The following is a 13,581-nucleotide window of genomic DNA, read 5'->3' on the forward strand; positions in this document are numbered from 1 at the left end:
TTTTGGGAGATGTTTGTTGGGCAATAACATAATGCTTCACTACATATTAACGGAGCTTTCCATCCAAGAATCTCAATGCATCCCACAAAATTAATGGCTTAAGCTGAAGAGCATCTCTTTAATATAGTGATATATAGTTATCACTCCACCCACCACTTAATCTCCTGTGTGATGTTCCAGCATTTAGGAGAGGCAGTGACAAACACAGTAGGCATCTGAAAGTGCATAGGCAACTTAGAAAGACAGAACATAATTAAGTTGTAATTTGGCCTAACTGCTCTACTGTTACAAAAAGTGCTGTGGGCTTCTTAATGGCCCTGAGCAGTCAGGACATGGGCTTTATATCTTATCTAATTATTATGAAAAGTGAGTAATGTGTCATCCTGTAAAATGAGGATACAAAATATTTTGTATTTGAATATTAAATGTGTTTTTAATTATGCAAACCCATATTCTTTTTGTTCATAATGTTCATAGCATCGGATACCTAAGGAGTATCATGCCAGGGAACCACGGATAAACTTGACATTTAGGATCATTTATCCAGACCCTGAGGGAATGCAAAGGTGAATGAAGACAACTGTCTTGAATGTTACTGGATATAACATCATAGCTGGTCCAGAGTCTCAGACCTGTGGTGCAGGTTTGGAGCAAGAAGCAATAATGGATTCACAATTATTGTCAAGCATCTGATGGGGAGCGGGGAAAGGAGCTGCTGTCACGGAGAACTCTGGCAGTCACAAGCTCCCTGTGACATGTGAATGACACTGTTGTATTTTCAGACATGAGATGCTATTTGATTATGCTAATTTATAGACTTTTTTTTATTTTAAAAAATAATTATCTGTCCCTTATGAGAGAGGTGAAAATGCTTGCATAAAATTAAAGATCTGAGAGTTCGCCCATTGTGTGGAAAGCAGTTTCAGTGATCAGTGCTTCTTTACCACCACCCTAATCCCCAGGCAAAATGTGAATGGGTTTTTATAGCAGAGACAAGTAACAGAAAAGAACCCTCTCATACTGGTCTACATGAAACCATGTAGATATGTGCATAAAGAATACTTTGCACTTAAATAGCACATCAACTCAGAGGATCTTGGTGCACTTATAATACTGTTACCTAGCTCTTACATGGTGGTTTTAATCTGTAGATCACAAAGCACTTTGCAAAGAAGGTAAGTTTTATTAATATTTGTATTACAGTAGCTCCTAGAGGCCCCAACCAAGGTCAGGGCTTCTTTGTGCTAGGTGCTATCCAAACAGCTCTTGCTCTGAAGTGCTGATCAACATAGGTGAGACAGATAAAAGTGGGACGGGAAACAGATGGGAAGGGATTTACCCAAACTCTCACAAGTCAGTGATAGAGCTGAGTAGAACCTATGACTCCTGACTACTGGTCCAGTGCCTTGCCCACTAGAACATGTTGCCTTGCTGCTTTAATGTTAACTAATAAAGCCTTATACCACCTCTACAAGGTTGAGGAATACTATCTCCATTTTATAAATGGGAAAACTAAGCTGCAAAGAAATTAAGGTCAACATTTTCAAAAGTGGCCAGGGATTGTAGGTGCTTCAGATTTTGAGATTCCGTATTTCATATACCCAGGCTCTGATTTTTCATCAGTACTGAGCACTTACAACTTCCATTGACTTCAATTCAAATTATGGACTCCCAGAACCTCTGAAACTCTGGCTTTGGGTACCTCAAATTGGGCACCCAAAACCACTGGCTACCTTTGAAGATTTAGGCCTATGTTATTTCCCCATTGTCATGTAATGAGTCTCTCAGAGCAAGAAACAGAACCTACCACTCCTGACTCCTCATCCTGTGCTCTAACCATTCAAAAAATGCTGCTGCACATGCTTATAATCGCACACATTCCAGTAATAGTGAAGAACATTTCCATCAAACCTCTTGTGTTCCAGACAGGCAAACGGCAGCTCAGACCTAGATCTAGGTAGTCTTGCAGGAACTGTTAAAACTGTCTTGCCAGCCTCTTTTGCCAGCTACTGGAACCAATGAATTCATGATCACTGTTTTAAGCAAAGCCAGATGTGCCCTATATATGGATAAATACTCTCTACGGTTAGTTGTTAGTCAGCTATGCTAGACTGCAGAATGGTATATGTTCATTTTCTATATAATGCGGGACCAAGCATTGACAAACCTGTGCACTGTCTCCCGTCTGCTATACTAGGCTTGATGGATGCCCCTCTCTGTTAGAGTAAGTCAGCATTTAGAAAAGGTCTATCTGCTTTGCTTAGCCAGTGCTAGCTGCTGCATACTGGAAGAAAATGGTTCCCTGTTGACAACAGTCAAGTGACTAATCCTCTGCTATATGTAACTTTTCATTTTTACTGGTGATTGTAAAGGATAAACTCTCAAGCCACTGCAGCATTCAGGCTCTAAATTGGGCAGAATTGATTTCTCAGTGAATCACACAAGTGTAATGCTAGTCTGATGTCTGCCTAAAACATTTAAAACTGCTTGTATTTCAAAAGTGCATGAATGTTGATGAGAAAGAGTTATTAAAGTGAAGGGGTTATATAGCTAAACCCAGGTTTTTTAAGATACTTTTTTTTGGGGGGCGGGGCATACTGTGTTTTTTTTTTTAATGTTCTCCTGACTGGGTTTCTTGCTTTCAGATGGAAAGCTCAGATAAAACTATAAGTAGTTGATGTTGAATGATACAACCATTTGCTTTGCTTTGTTGTCCTCTGGTGCTGTGCGCAGGCTGGTGTCATACCTGGATGATCTAGTTCCTACAAAAAAGAACTATTTCTCCTTAACTAGGTGCCTGAGTAGACTTCTCCCAGATGCTTATGCTTAGTCTGTAACTGTCATTGCTGCCCTGCACATTTCACCGAACCTGCGTTTAATATAATCATGTACAGCACTACAACCTGGCAGAAGCATAGTCCAATGGTTACTTCAGAGCAGTGAGTCTTCTCTTCTTCTGCCTGTAAGGTGGTGTGGGTGAAGGGGGGAGAGGCATCCTCAACTTATTTGACTAAGGGTGTATTTAGTGTGTGTTAAGCTTGACAGAGGACTCACCCTGCCAAGTCCAGAGACGGGGCCAGATCCTTCCTCTGTTGTGTGGATTGTTGTAGCTCGGTTGAAGTCAATGAAGCTCTGACATTTTACTGTAGCTGGAGATCTGGCCCGTGCTGAGATCCACTTGGCACAGGAGAGTTTAGAGGCTGCTCTAACTTGTATGCCAGCTGGCTGTGTTTCCTGTAGGACCAAACATCAGTTGAGAATTGGTTGAATGAAAGCATGCTGTGTCATGCTCTCTCCTTCCCATACATGGTGTGGGTGGGACAGTTGGCATAAAGGTGGATTATGCTTCTTTATGCCAGGTGAAAACTTCCCCACACACTGGAGAAATAGCCAGCCAGCCAGGTGGGGCAACAGTCTACCATTTTGCACTGCGTTAGCAGCAGAAAATGGTCAAAATAGGCAGAGAGAATCTGATTTCAGTGCAGAAACAGACTCTGAGCCAATCTATAAAGGACATTTTCTATGTAGATACTAGCTCTGATAATTAATGCTGCAGTTAGTATCCTAGCTCCTAAAGTTAGCTTGCACAAAAATAAGATTTCAATGCTCATAACACTGGTTTAATGTGTGTGGGAAAGTTGGTTCTGACAACAGAAATGCCTAGGCCTCATTGGGAACCAGCCAAACTGAAAATTTCAAGTAATAAACTTCAGCCATATTTGTTTCATACTTTGAGTAAAGCGGCTTATTTCAAAGGGGGCAATGTCATATTTTACCTTTGGATGACTCAAAGATAGTTGAGACTTTGCTCTGATTTTACAGATGAAAAAAAAATCCCCACTGAGCCCAAATATGAAATACTGCAGCCAAAAAACTTTTTTTGGAAATAGAATGCACCTCTCACACATCGTGGTGTCTTTCCCTTTCATCCTAGGCCTGTATATCAGACTACACAGCTTCCCAGATAAAAGCTACATTAAAAGGGAGTTAAGGTTGAAAATATGTATCAGTAATCCAGCATAAAATGTGTTGTAATTATCCTCTAAACAAATTGAGGATTAAAAGTCAAGGTTAAATTTAAATCCAAACGAAATGTAAATGCTCAGGTATAGCTGTCATCCTTAACTTTTCCCTGTAGTGACACCATGCAATAACCATATGATTATAATCAATACCTTGTAGTGTTTGTGGTTCCAGATTAAAGTGTTTTCAAAAATCAATTTAATTTAGATTTTTTCTTTATTTTTCCTTTATATTTTTGTGATGGAATAGCCATCTTTTTTTCAATTAAAAATTTCATACTTGATCACAAAAGAAACTCAGAGAATGTAACCATTTTGTATTTCTAATCATGTGAAGATAGGTACCTATTTAAAATACATCTACATCTTTTTATTATTATTATTTTAACTCTTAGGGCCAGATTCCCTTGCATGCGCTGGTTGCTGTACACCACTCTAGAGCAGCCCAAATTAGTCTGAGCATTTTGGCCAGTTAAACTGGGTTTACAGCTACTTTAGATCACTAGTGCAGCACAACGGATATTTAAAAAAAAAAAAAAATAGGATGCATGGTAATATTTTGAGACCTTTTTTTAATATAACTGAAATTTTATCTGTCAACAGAGGCTACTGCGTTAACATCTTCTTCTTTTGAGAAATGCAAAGAACGTGTTCTTTCAAAATGGCCATCTCAATGGAAGTGAGTCCTCAGTTAAGATGCCTTTTTCAAAATGGCCAGTACCTCCTATTGTTCCAAATGAGTAAAACCCAGCTCCCCTCAGAGATGGTGAAGCGGAGCAGGCGAATGGAGGCAGTGGCCAACCTTGGTAAGGGTGGGCTCTGCCCCCTCTCCTGTTGAGAACAGTGTAAAGTGGTAGCCATTTTGAACGTAGGAGTGACTGATCCACAAAGCCATGCACAACTTAATGGTTTAGTCCCTATTAATACTGCCTGTCTCCCTATCCTTTGCTGTAACCACTTATTCCTGGAGTACTTGCCTTGAATACTTATGTTCAAACCTCTTGATGAGGTTTAGGTTGCATCTGAAACTATCTTGAGGTTTTTATATTGTTACCCATCATTGTAGTATCTGAGGACCTTTTCTGTAAAATCCATAGTAATAGCATGGTTCTAGTGGGCTTCATGGAGCTTCTGACATGTCTGTCTTTTTAAGGCAAAATCTCTGTTTGAAGGTAGGGTTTTTAGATTTAGTTCATTTGTACAATGTCAGATTAATTCCCTCCATTTTTATTTTCCTCCCTTCAGGACTGATAGATTTGGCCAAATTACCTCCTGAACATTAATTCACAGAGAAGTATGAGAGCAGTGCAGGGGTAATTTGAAGATCCCCATGCGGCAGTACTGGCAGAGAGCAGTAGATTTTCCTCCTGGGGTTTAGGACAAGTGACAGATGATAGGTGCTCATGCAGCCCAGAATATCCTCATCAAGTGTTGGCACCATTGACTTAGCTAAAAAGCATTTAACACTAGCTTTGCCTTTTCTGGTCATAAACACTTTCAGCCTCAAAATGGAAGCTGCATCACTGTTTTATTTTTTGTGTGCCTTTTAAATGCTCCAAGTTTCCATAGCAACCCATTCCATTTGTTTAAATTGGAGCTAACTGGCCCATCCTCCCTTCACCAGACTTCTGCTGAAAATTTACACACTTCCTTCCATTTTTTTTGCCAAGCCTGAGGGTGACTTTGCTTCAGAAACTGCTGAATCATTCAGCTGACCAGCTGCCAGACTTCTGTTGCTTTGCTTTTTGTTGACCCATTTGATGTGCCTGTTTTCTTATTCCTTCTAACATTCATCTCACCTTTTGGTAATTATTCCAAGCTACCTTTAAAAAGAGGCTGGGGCTCTATGCTGATTGCATTTGAGCAAGAAGGAAATAGGCTTCCTGGTGTGATTCCTCAGGACAGTTACAATTCCTTCCTTAACTATAGGAAAATGGGGCTGTAATGAAATATATGGAGGAGGGGAAATGAAGGGAAGGGTCTTGCACAGAATCTTTGTTTAATTTAGATTGTGCAGTTGATTGATTGTTATTGCACTCACAAGACCCACTTTGGTTAATCAATACTAGTCTCCACTTTGTAATCGCAAGATATTGATCATGTGGGTTATGTTTACCTGATCCTAACAGAAGACACTGTGCTGTTGCTGCACTACAGGATTTCTTCCCACACAGCCCTTGTGCGCTCAGTTTAACGCTCTGCATTCAAATGCTGCTATTATTTGTATGTCAGTAGAGCTCAGAGGTCCCAGCCAAGAGTAGTGCCCCATTCCTCTAGGTCCGATATATACATAGTAAGAGGTTCCTGCCCTGAAGACCTCGCCCTCTAAAGAAGACAGATAAAGGATGAGAGAGGAAGCAGAGACATAAAGAGAAGTGACATATCAGAGAAGAATTGCCAACATAGGACTAGAATACAGGACTCCTGAGTTTGCACTGTGCTCTGTCCACTTAGCCACACTGCTGCTTAAGTGCTCATGCACCCTCTGCATCTTGCTCTCCCAGGCAGACCTGTGCTAACTATCTAGTTCATGCCAAGAAAAGAGACCACTTATCTTTCCCATGCTCCTTAAAAATGAAATGGCAGCAGGAAATAAACCCTGAAACACTTGTCTGTTTACAGAGGCAGGTGGAAGCTGCAGAAGGGGGATTAGCATGCCTTGTGCGGTGGTGTTTTCCGAGCGGAAGTGGTGGGCAGAGCTGGGCTCCCTATGTTACATAATCAGCATGCAGTTAACCCGCCTACTTAACATGAATAGGGGAGGGGGAGGAGGCAACCGTGTGAGTAAGAAGGTACTTGACAATCTGTCTGCATGATGGAATTTGCCAGCAACTGCATTTACACAGTGAGAATGAGGCCTTTCCATCTTGAGAGTAGGTTGTCTTGCTTGGTCAGCCTGACAAATCATTGTGCCTCCAGGCCCTAGCACAGTGAAGGCTATGAAGCGAGGTTTTGCTTGCTGCATGCAGGGGCAAGCTCTCCTCTCCCTTCCTTGATGGTGCTGTCAGCAGTCACAAAGGGAAATTCAGTTTGCTGATTTCCATCTCAATAAATTGCTCTGTACTCTGCACAAATGTGAGATGGCACACCAGTTAATTTTACAGTGACTTAGTCACCTCTTCAACCACTCCTGGCTTGGCTGCCTCACTTAGGTCAGAACGGTGCTATATCGTCTCAATAACACCCCTTCCCAACCCCCCACCTTCCCAACCCCTGTTATTCTTATAAAGCTCACTTCAGAACTCGGGCAGCAAGGGAATTTCTAATCTGACTTTTTTCCTTCCTGCTTGTCAGCATTAGCCTCACAGTGAATCCTCTCTTCAGCGCATGACTTTGGTTGCCAAAGCCATCATCGTTATTTACTTATTCTGCTTTTAGTTCTTTAATGCTGTTCTTGTTATTATTTGTAAAGTGCCTTAAAAATCTAAAGCTTTTAAGGAAGGAGGATCAACCACAGTCCACAATTCATAGATTCCTTCATCTCATTGTCTGGGAGTTTCTCATTTGGCTTTTACCACACACAACAGTTTATTTCTCTTCAAATAAATCAAAACTGCTTCAGGCCATTTTTACATTATGTACTGAATGCTAACTCTCGTCTGGTGTGGTGTTGAGTGCTCTTGGGGATCAGCACTGTGCAACCTACAGAAGCAGATGTGAGGTAAAATTTTCAAAAGTATCTAAGACCCATTTGTAAAAGTGACTTAGGAACCAAAGGTCTTGTCAACAGGGGACCTTTTTATATATATATATCCATCCTCAGGTGTAACTTTAAACCAACATAGTTTATACCAGCATATCTCCCCATCTGCACACACGTAGGCTGGTAAAAGGTGCCTTGTTTTGGGTTCAGTATATGTCTCTTGGGGAAAGTGTTTAAGATAAATCATAAAAAGCCACTTCTGTACTGGTATAAGAGTGCCCACACGGTAACAGGTAAATCTTTCCTGTGTAGACAAAACCTTAGTCTTAATGACTTTCAATGAGAGTTAGGCTCCTGAGTTTGATGATTTTGAAAATATCACCTGTGGCCACTGTATTATGTAATCTCTCTCTATGCCTAAAGAATTCTTTCAAAGGCATCTGTATCCAAGCAGAGCATAAAAAAATCCCTAATCAAGAGGTTTACAATCAAAATTACACAAACAATACAGTTCAGATACATGCTATGGCAGGTGCCCCAACTAAGGAGCCAGTCTTGTAATGTTGAAAATTTTTTGTTCCTTCCCAACAACTATATTGTTAAGAAGCCATTTGAGTGAAGAAGGGTGCTTGGTTGTTAGAGCTGATGGGAAATTTTCCAACTGAACAGTTTTCCATCAAAAAAAAAATGTTGATTTGAGGAAAATGTGTCAATTCTGTCAAAACTTTCAGTGGAAACCAGACAGGTTTCCCTCACAAACCTGCCTGGTTTCCACTGAAAGTTTTGACCCAATTGACATCCATCAGAAACCTGCCTCATTTCCTGCCAGCTCACCACCCATCTTCCTAGATTCCCCAGCTCTTCAGCAGCCCTGCTGGTGGGCAGCTGGGATTTCCAGGATCCTCAGTAGCCCACCTGGCAAGCTGCCACAGAGTCAGGACTTCCAGGCTCCCAGCTCCTTGGCAGTCCATCGGGCTGGCAACTGAGCTCAGGGATCTGGGTAGGCCACCTACCAGGACTCTGCAGTTAGTAGGCTCCACGAGCTCCAAAGTTGGACAGCTTCCTGGCTGCCTGCTGGCCAATTCACTCAGGGAGCTAGATGGCAGGTTTCTGCCCAGGTTGCCAGTGTCCTAGCTTCTAGCACACTGGGCACCTAGGCAACTGGCTGACTGGCTCCTCAAGTGGGCTGCTTGCCTACCTGCGCTGGCTGGCTTCCTGGGTACCAGGACTGCCCACCTGAAGTGGCTGCCCACTTAGAGCCAGCCTAGAAATTTTTTTTTTTTAATTTTGTTTTTTCCAAAAAGGAATTTTTTTAAAAAATTCCATTCCATGGGAAATTTTGCATTTCAAACTGAATCCAAGCAACTTTTTGGGGAGAAATGTGCAATTTCCCATCAAATGGAAACTTCAGCTTCCACCCAGCTCTATGGAAGAGTGGCCATACTAATGGCAATTGTATAGCTAGAGCTATGGAAGGGTTAATACATGTGTCTATAACTGATACCAAATGTAATGGGAGCCATTCCATTAGGTTACTCAATTCAGTCTAGTTGAAATCCATTCTATTAATAAAAGTACAGCTTACTTTTTAAAAATCTGCACTTTTAGAAATTAACTGTCTCCAGTTGGCTGAGTCTTCCTCCTACTTTGTATCCCCTAAGCCAATGAGGCAACATTACAATAAGAGTTGAGTGAACAGCTGCCACTCATTCTGACATCCGTCACCCCAGTTAAACTAAATATGCATCAATTATTTGATAAAACAGTATCTCTGTCATGGAATATTTTAGATATTTTACCTGGAAAATAATCATCTCAGCATTGCCTCTGCATCTATTGTTACTACAGAGTAGCAATTGGAGACCATTATCCTGTGCCACTGCCACTTAAACACCCACTTGTATCTTCTGCTATTGCTTTGCTGTTAATAGTACTTGGTAAGGAGAGTATTTGTGTAGCACTGTAAAATGCAAAAATATCACAATGTAGCTAGCTCAGGATCTAATATGATTAAGATCTAAGTGTATTTAATGCTCCTTTGGGAGGGACTGTAAACCAAACGAAAGAGAGAAATCCCTGTTTCAAAGAGCAAGTGCATTTCTAAGGACTCAGAAGACATCTGAAAATTGAGAAAGAGCAGGGCTTCTTGAGCAACACATTACATTTTGTTCCAGATTTCACAAACCTTGTGCTCTAGTTCATTCATCAGATATCATTGCAGGAATGTGACCAGTGTAATGAAGTTTCAAAAAGACAGTCAAGGTATTCAGAATTTTTAATTTACCTTTTGTTCTTAGGGTAGTAATCAGAACCTTTTGAGGTTGTAGACTGTGTAGCGAAAGACTTAGATCCATCTGTATACAAAATGCTAAAGCAGGAATAGGTGTAGGACAGATCAAAGGCAGGATTCTGTTTTGGATAATCAAGATTGTACTATGGAATACATTTATTTTGTGTCTATGTATTTATGTAACCCTTGTTACTATACCATCTGAGCACCACACAATCATTAGTAAAGTTTGTACTCATAACTCCCTGTGAGGAAGTGAACTAATATCTACATTTTAAACATGGGGAACTGACATGCCCAAAGTCACACAGAAAATCTGTGGCTAAGCTAGGTACTGAACCTAGGTTTCCTCCATCCTAGGCCTGTGCCTACCCTTATACAAATGGTTCACAGAGTTAAATGACCATAATTAAGGTGGCATAAATAATGATGCCTAGAGTTATGGTTCCCAAGCCTTTTCATTTTCATTTTAAGACCTTGTTTTCAGTTGTTTATAGTCTTGCCAAACAAACTGTTTGTGTTGAAATTTTCCATGCCAGGCATCTGCCTCAGGCTTTTTTGGTTTGTTTTGTTTCACTTAAAACAATTGTCGAATGAGGTTAGGCGAAAATATGTTGTTTTTTCCCCTGTTACTAATGTTCTAACAACTATTTTCACTGAGAAGCTCTAGCGCCTCTATGCTTTGGAGCAGAGACATGAAATCTGGCCAATTGTCCTGGTGGCAGGGATGTGCCTTTGGTCATCCCCATGAAAATTCACCAAAATTGGGCCAAGTTACAAATCTCTGAAAAATCTCAGTTTGCATTTGCTCAGTGGAAGGTTAAGAGTTTGCCAGCTAAATTCTCTGAAGAGTCCATCTCCATTAAGCATGTCCCATCCCCTTCCAACTCTTACATGTGACTGGACTGCATGTGCACCATCAACCCAAAGTGACATACCATGCTCGGACTGATCTGGACTTTCCCTGCAATTGCTCCTCCCAGTGTTGTAGTCTCAACACTAATAACTGTGAAACCCCCTGGCAAAGTGTGTGTCTCCATCCACTCTAGTGGCATGTCCATGTAGAATATAACAGCCTTCCACTGCTACCATTCACTCTATTTGCTTGATGGAGAGCTGTGCTCTGTGGATCTACAGATCCCAACCCTGCTGTCCTTATAATGTTTTTCATTTTTAGATTTTTGAAACACTGAGTTTTTTAATGTAATTTCTTTTGTTAAAAGATAGTGTAGGGAAAAAAACCAGTGATCATGTATCTAAAGGCTGTATCACATAATACATATACACAGTGAGGCTAAATTGAGGTTGCACAGGCAATGTATGATTTTACTCACAGACAAACTGGGTTTATACCAAGGAACATCCATGTATTCTGGGCTGCAAATGTCAGTGGTTTGTTCTTGAGTAATGGGGCCATACATACAAGCTTCTTGTTGCACTGGTTTGATGTTACTGTGCTTAGGAGCTAGCTAGGGTTGCAGCCAACTTTCTAATTTCTGAAAAACAGACCACGCCCTCCCCTTCCTCTTCCCCCAAGGCCCCGCCCCCACTCGCTCCTCTCCTTCTATCCCTAGTGCTCACTGCTCTCCCTCTTCAACTCCAGCATGAGCAACTCCGAGGGACTTGCAAACCCCAGCTCCAGCAGGCTGCCTGGGAGTGCAGGTCAGAAGAACGATGCAGCTGCATGAGAGCAGCCAGGCAGCCCCGCTGGTGAGCTAGGACGTGGCCCTTCTGCACGGCAGCCTCCCTCTGCGCTCCATGCCCGGCAGGCCCCTTCCCCACCCACTTGAGCCCTTCCCACCCTGGAGCTGCCTGAGAGCCACGGGAAGCACTAGTTGGTGGGGCAGCTCGTGTTCCTTCCCTCCCAGGGAACGTTCCATGCCTGTTGGGTGCCCCTTACCCCCCTCGCCATGGGCCCCACACTCTGTCCTCCACTGCAGTCCTGCAAACCATGCTCCAGAAAGGAACCACCCAAGCTGGTGCCTGCATGCTGCTGCAGGAACCACCTCTTCAGGGCTGGGTGACAGGTTCCTACTCCTCCTCTCCTGCAGTAACCAGACTCTTGAAGTCCAGTCGAAAAGGGAACCTGGCAGTGTCCGGTCAGATGTACTGACCGGACACTGCCAGGTCCCCCTTTTCAACCAGACTTTCTGATTGAAAACTGGACACCTCCTAGCAACCCTAGAGCCAGCAGTGGCTTGGCTGAGTCACTTCTTAAAAAAACAGGCATTTGGGTCTCATTGTGGAGACCTTCGCCTTTCCATTATTTAAAAAAAAAAAGTATCTAGCCCTTTCCCTGTGAAGAGTAACCAATATAAACTGATAGGAGCTAATTGGCAGCAGCTGGGCTCCACTTCTGCAGCAGGAGGCTAGGGGAAAGGTAAAGATCCCTTTAAATACACAGCTTTATACATAAAATGAGTCTGTGTGGGGTGTGTCTCAGAGAATCATCTCACTGCCCCTCCCCACAAACCACGCTGTGTGCGCAGTGATGGGATCATGGCGGCCAGAAATTATTGATGTTTGGGAGGCTGGGCGACAACCACCCTTTTTCAAAAGCCTGCCCCAGAATGCATGGCCAGCTGTGCTTGTTATTGTCTGCCCTTCCTGGGGCTGGGACTGAGGGGGCTGCTGTTCACTTAGCCCACATGTCATGGGTGCACCCCCTATCACCATGAGAGCAATTACAAGGGAGGCTGTATCCCCACTGTATACCCCTATCAGTGACTAGGACTTCATGGAAATGCACCATGTGGTGCCCACAACTCCCTCTGCCTACAGCTCAAGCAATACATGAAGGAGAGTAGGCCAAGGTGAATGAGAGACCAGTGCTCATGGCAGCCTGCTAGTGCCTGCTCACTGAGCCCCAGTCTGAAGTGTGAAAAGATGGTACAGGGAAGGAGCCTGGCGCTTTGCTCCCCTCCACAACCACCCAGGATAAACCTGCTCCATACCTCCTAGAGGAGACCCAGTACTGCATCCTACAGCAGCTAGGGAGATCCACTCATCTTAAGAACAAATGGAAGGCACATTCCCCAACCCACCCCAGAACCAGAGAGGATCTGCTTCTCACCTGAGCAACCACTACGTGAAACCACAGGACTCCCACCTGCCATGAAGAAGAGCTGCCAGGTAGGGGAGCTTCCATGGAAAAGGAAATAGGGTGGTGAAGGTGGAGGGATTGATGGATTTGTGGGAGTATTCTACCTATGGGATATGATGAACCTATCTCATTGGTGGAATATTTTGAGGGATGTTCTAATTATTAATATGTTGGCAGTGTATCACTGTATTTGATGGTTGATTGTGAGGGCTGGGCTGTGCACAATGGTTTGTTATTGTAGGGTGTCCGTCGGAGCTGGGTTGCTGGCACTGATTAGTTTCTACAGAAAAACAGAAGCATGTAGAAGCACAAACTAAAAATACTGTAATGGAATATAAGGACTTTCCAGACACATACATAGGAGAAGGGCATGAGCAGCCTTGAACGTGTGTCCTGCTTGCAAGTAGAGAGTGAGTGAAAGACAGTGATCCAAATTCACCTCCGGTGTAAATCCACTGAATGTAATGGGATTATTCAAGAGATGGACTTGGCCCACTGAGGTTTTTTTCATTGAAGGTGTCTT

The 13,581-nt window shown here is 42.7% G+C and overlaps 1 protein-coding gene across 5 annotated transcripts in view; it reads left to right on the forward strand.

Moving 5' to 3' along the window:
• The window catches only part of ALKBH3 (alkB homolog 3, alpha-ketoglutarate dependent dioxygenase), a 40,410-nt gene extending 39,510 nt beyond the window's left edge, over positions 1 to 900 (forward strand). For all 5 annotated transcript variants that reach the window (XM_067557589.1, XM_067557587.1, XM_067557591.1 and 2 more), the window contains one exon: positions 478 to 900. In XM_067557589.1, coding sequence (XP_067413690.1) covers positions 478 to 570 — 93 coding nt within the window. In that variant the 3' untranslated portion in view covers positions 571 to 900. The remainder of the gene's footprint in view (positions 1 to 477) is intronic.
• Positions 901 to 13,581: the final 12,681 nt, after the last annotated feature.

The sequence above is a fragment of the Emydura macquarii genome, unplaced genomic scaffold (assembly GCF_026122565.2).
Source record: "Emydura macquarii macquarii isolate MOO-44397 ecotype Brisbane River unplaced genomic scaffold, CSIRO-AGI_Emac_v2 contig_1876, whole genome shotgun sequence".
NCBI classification, from domain to species: Eukaryota; Metazoa; Chordata; order Testudines; family Chelidae; genus Emydura; species Emydura macquarii.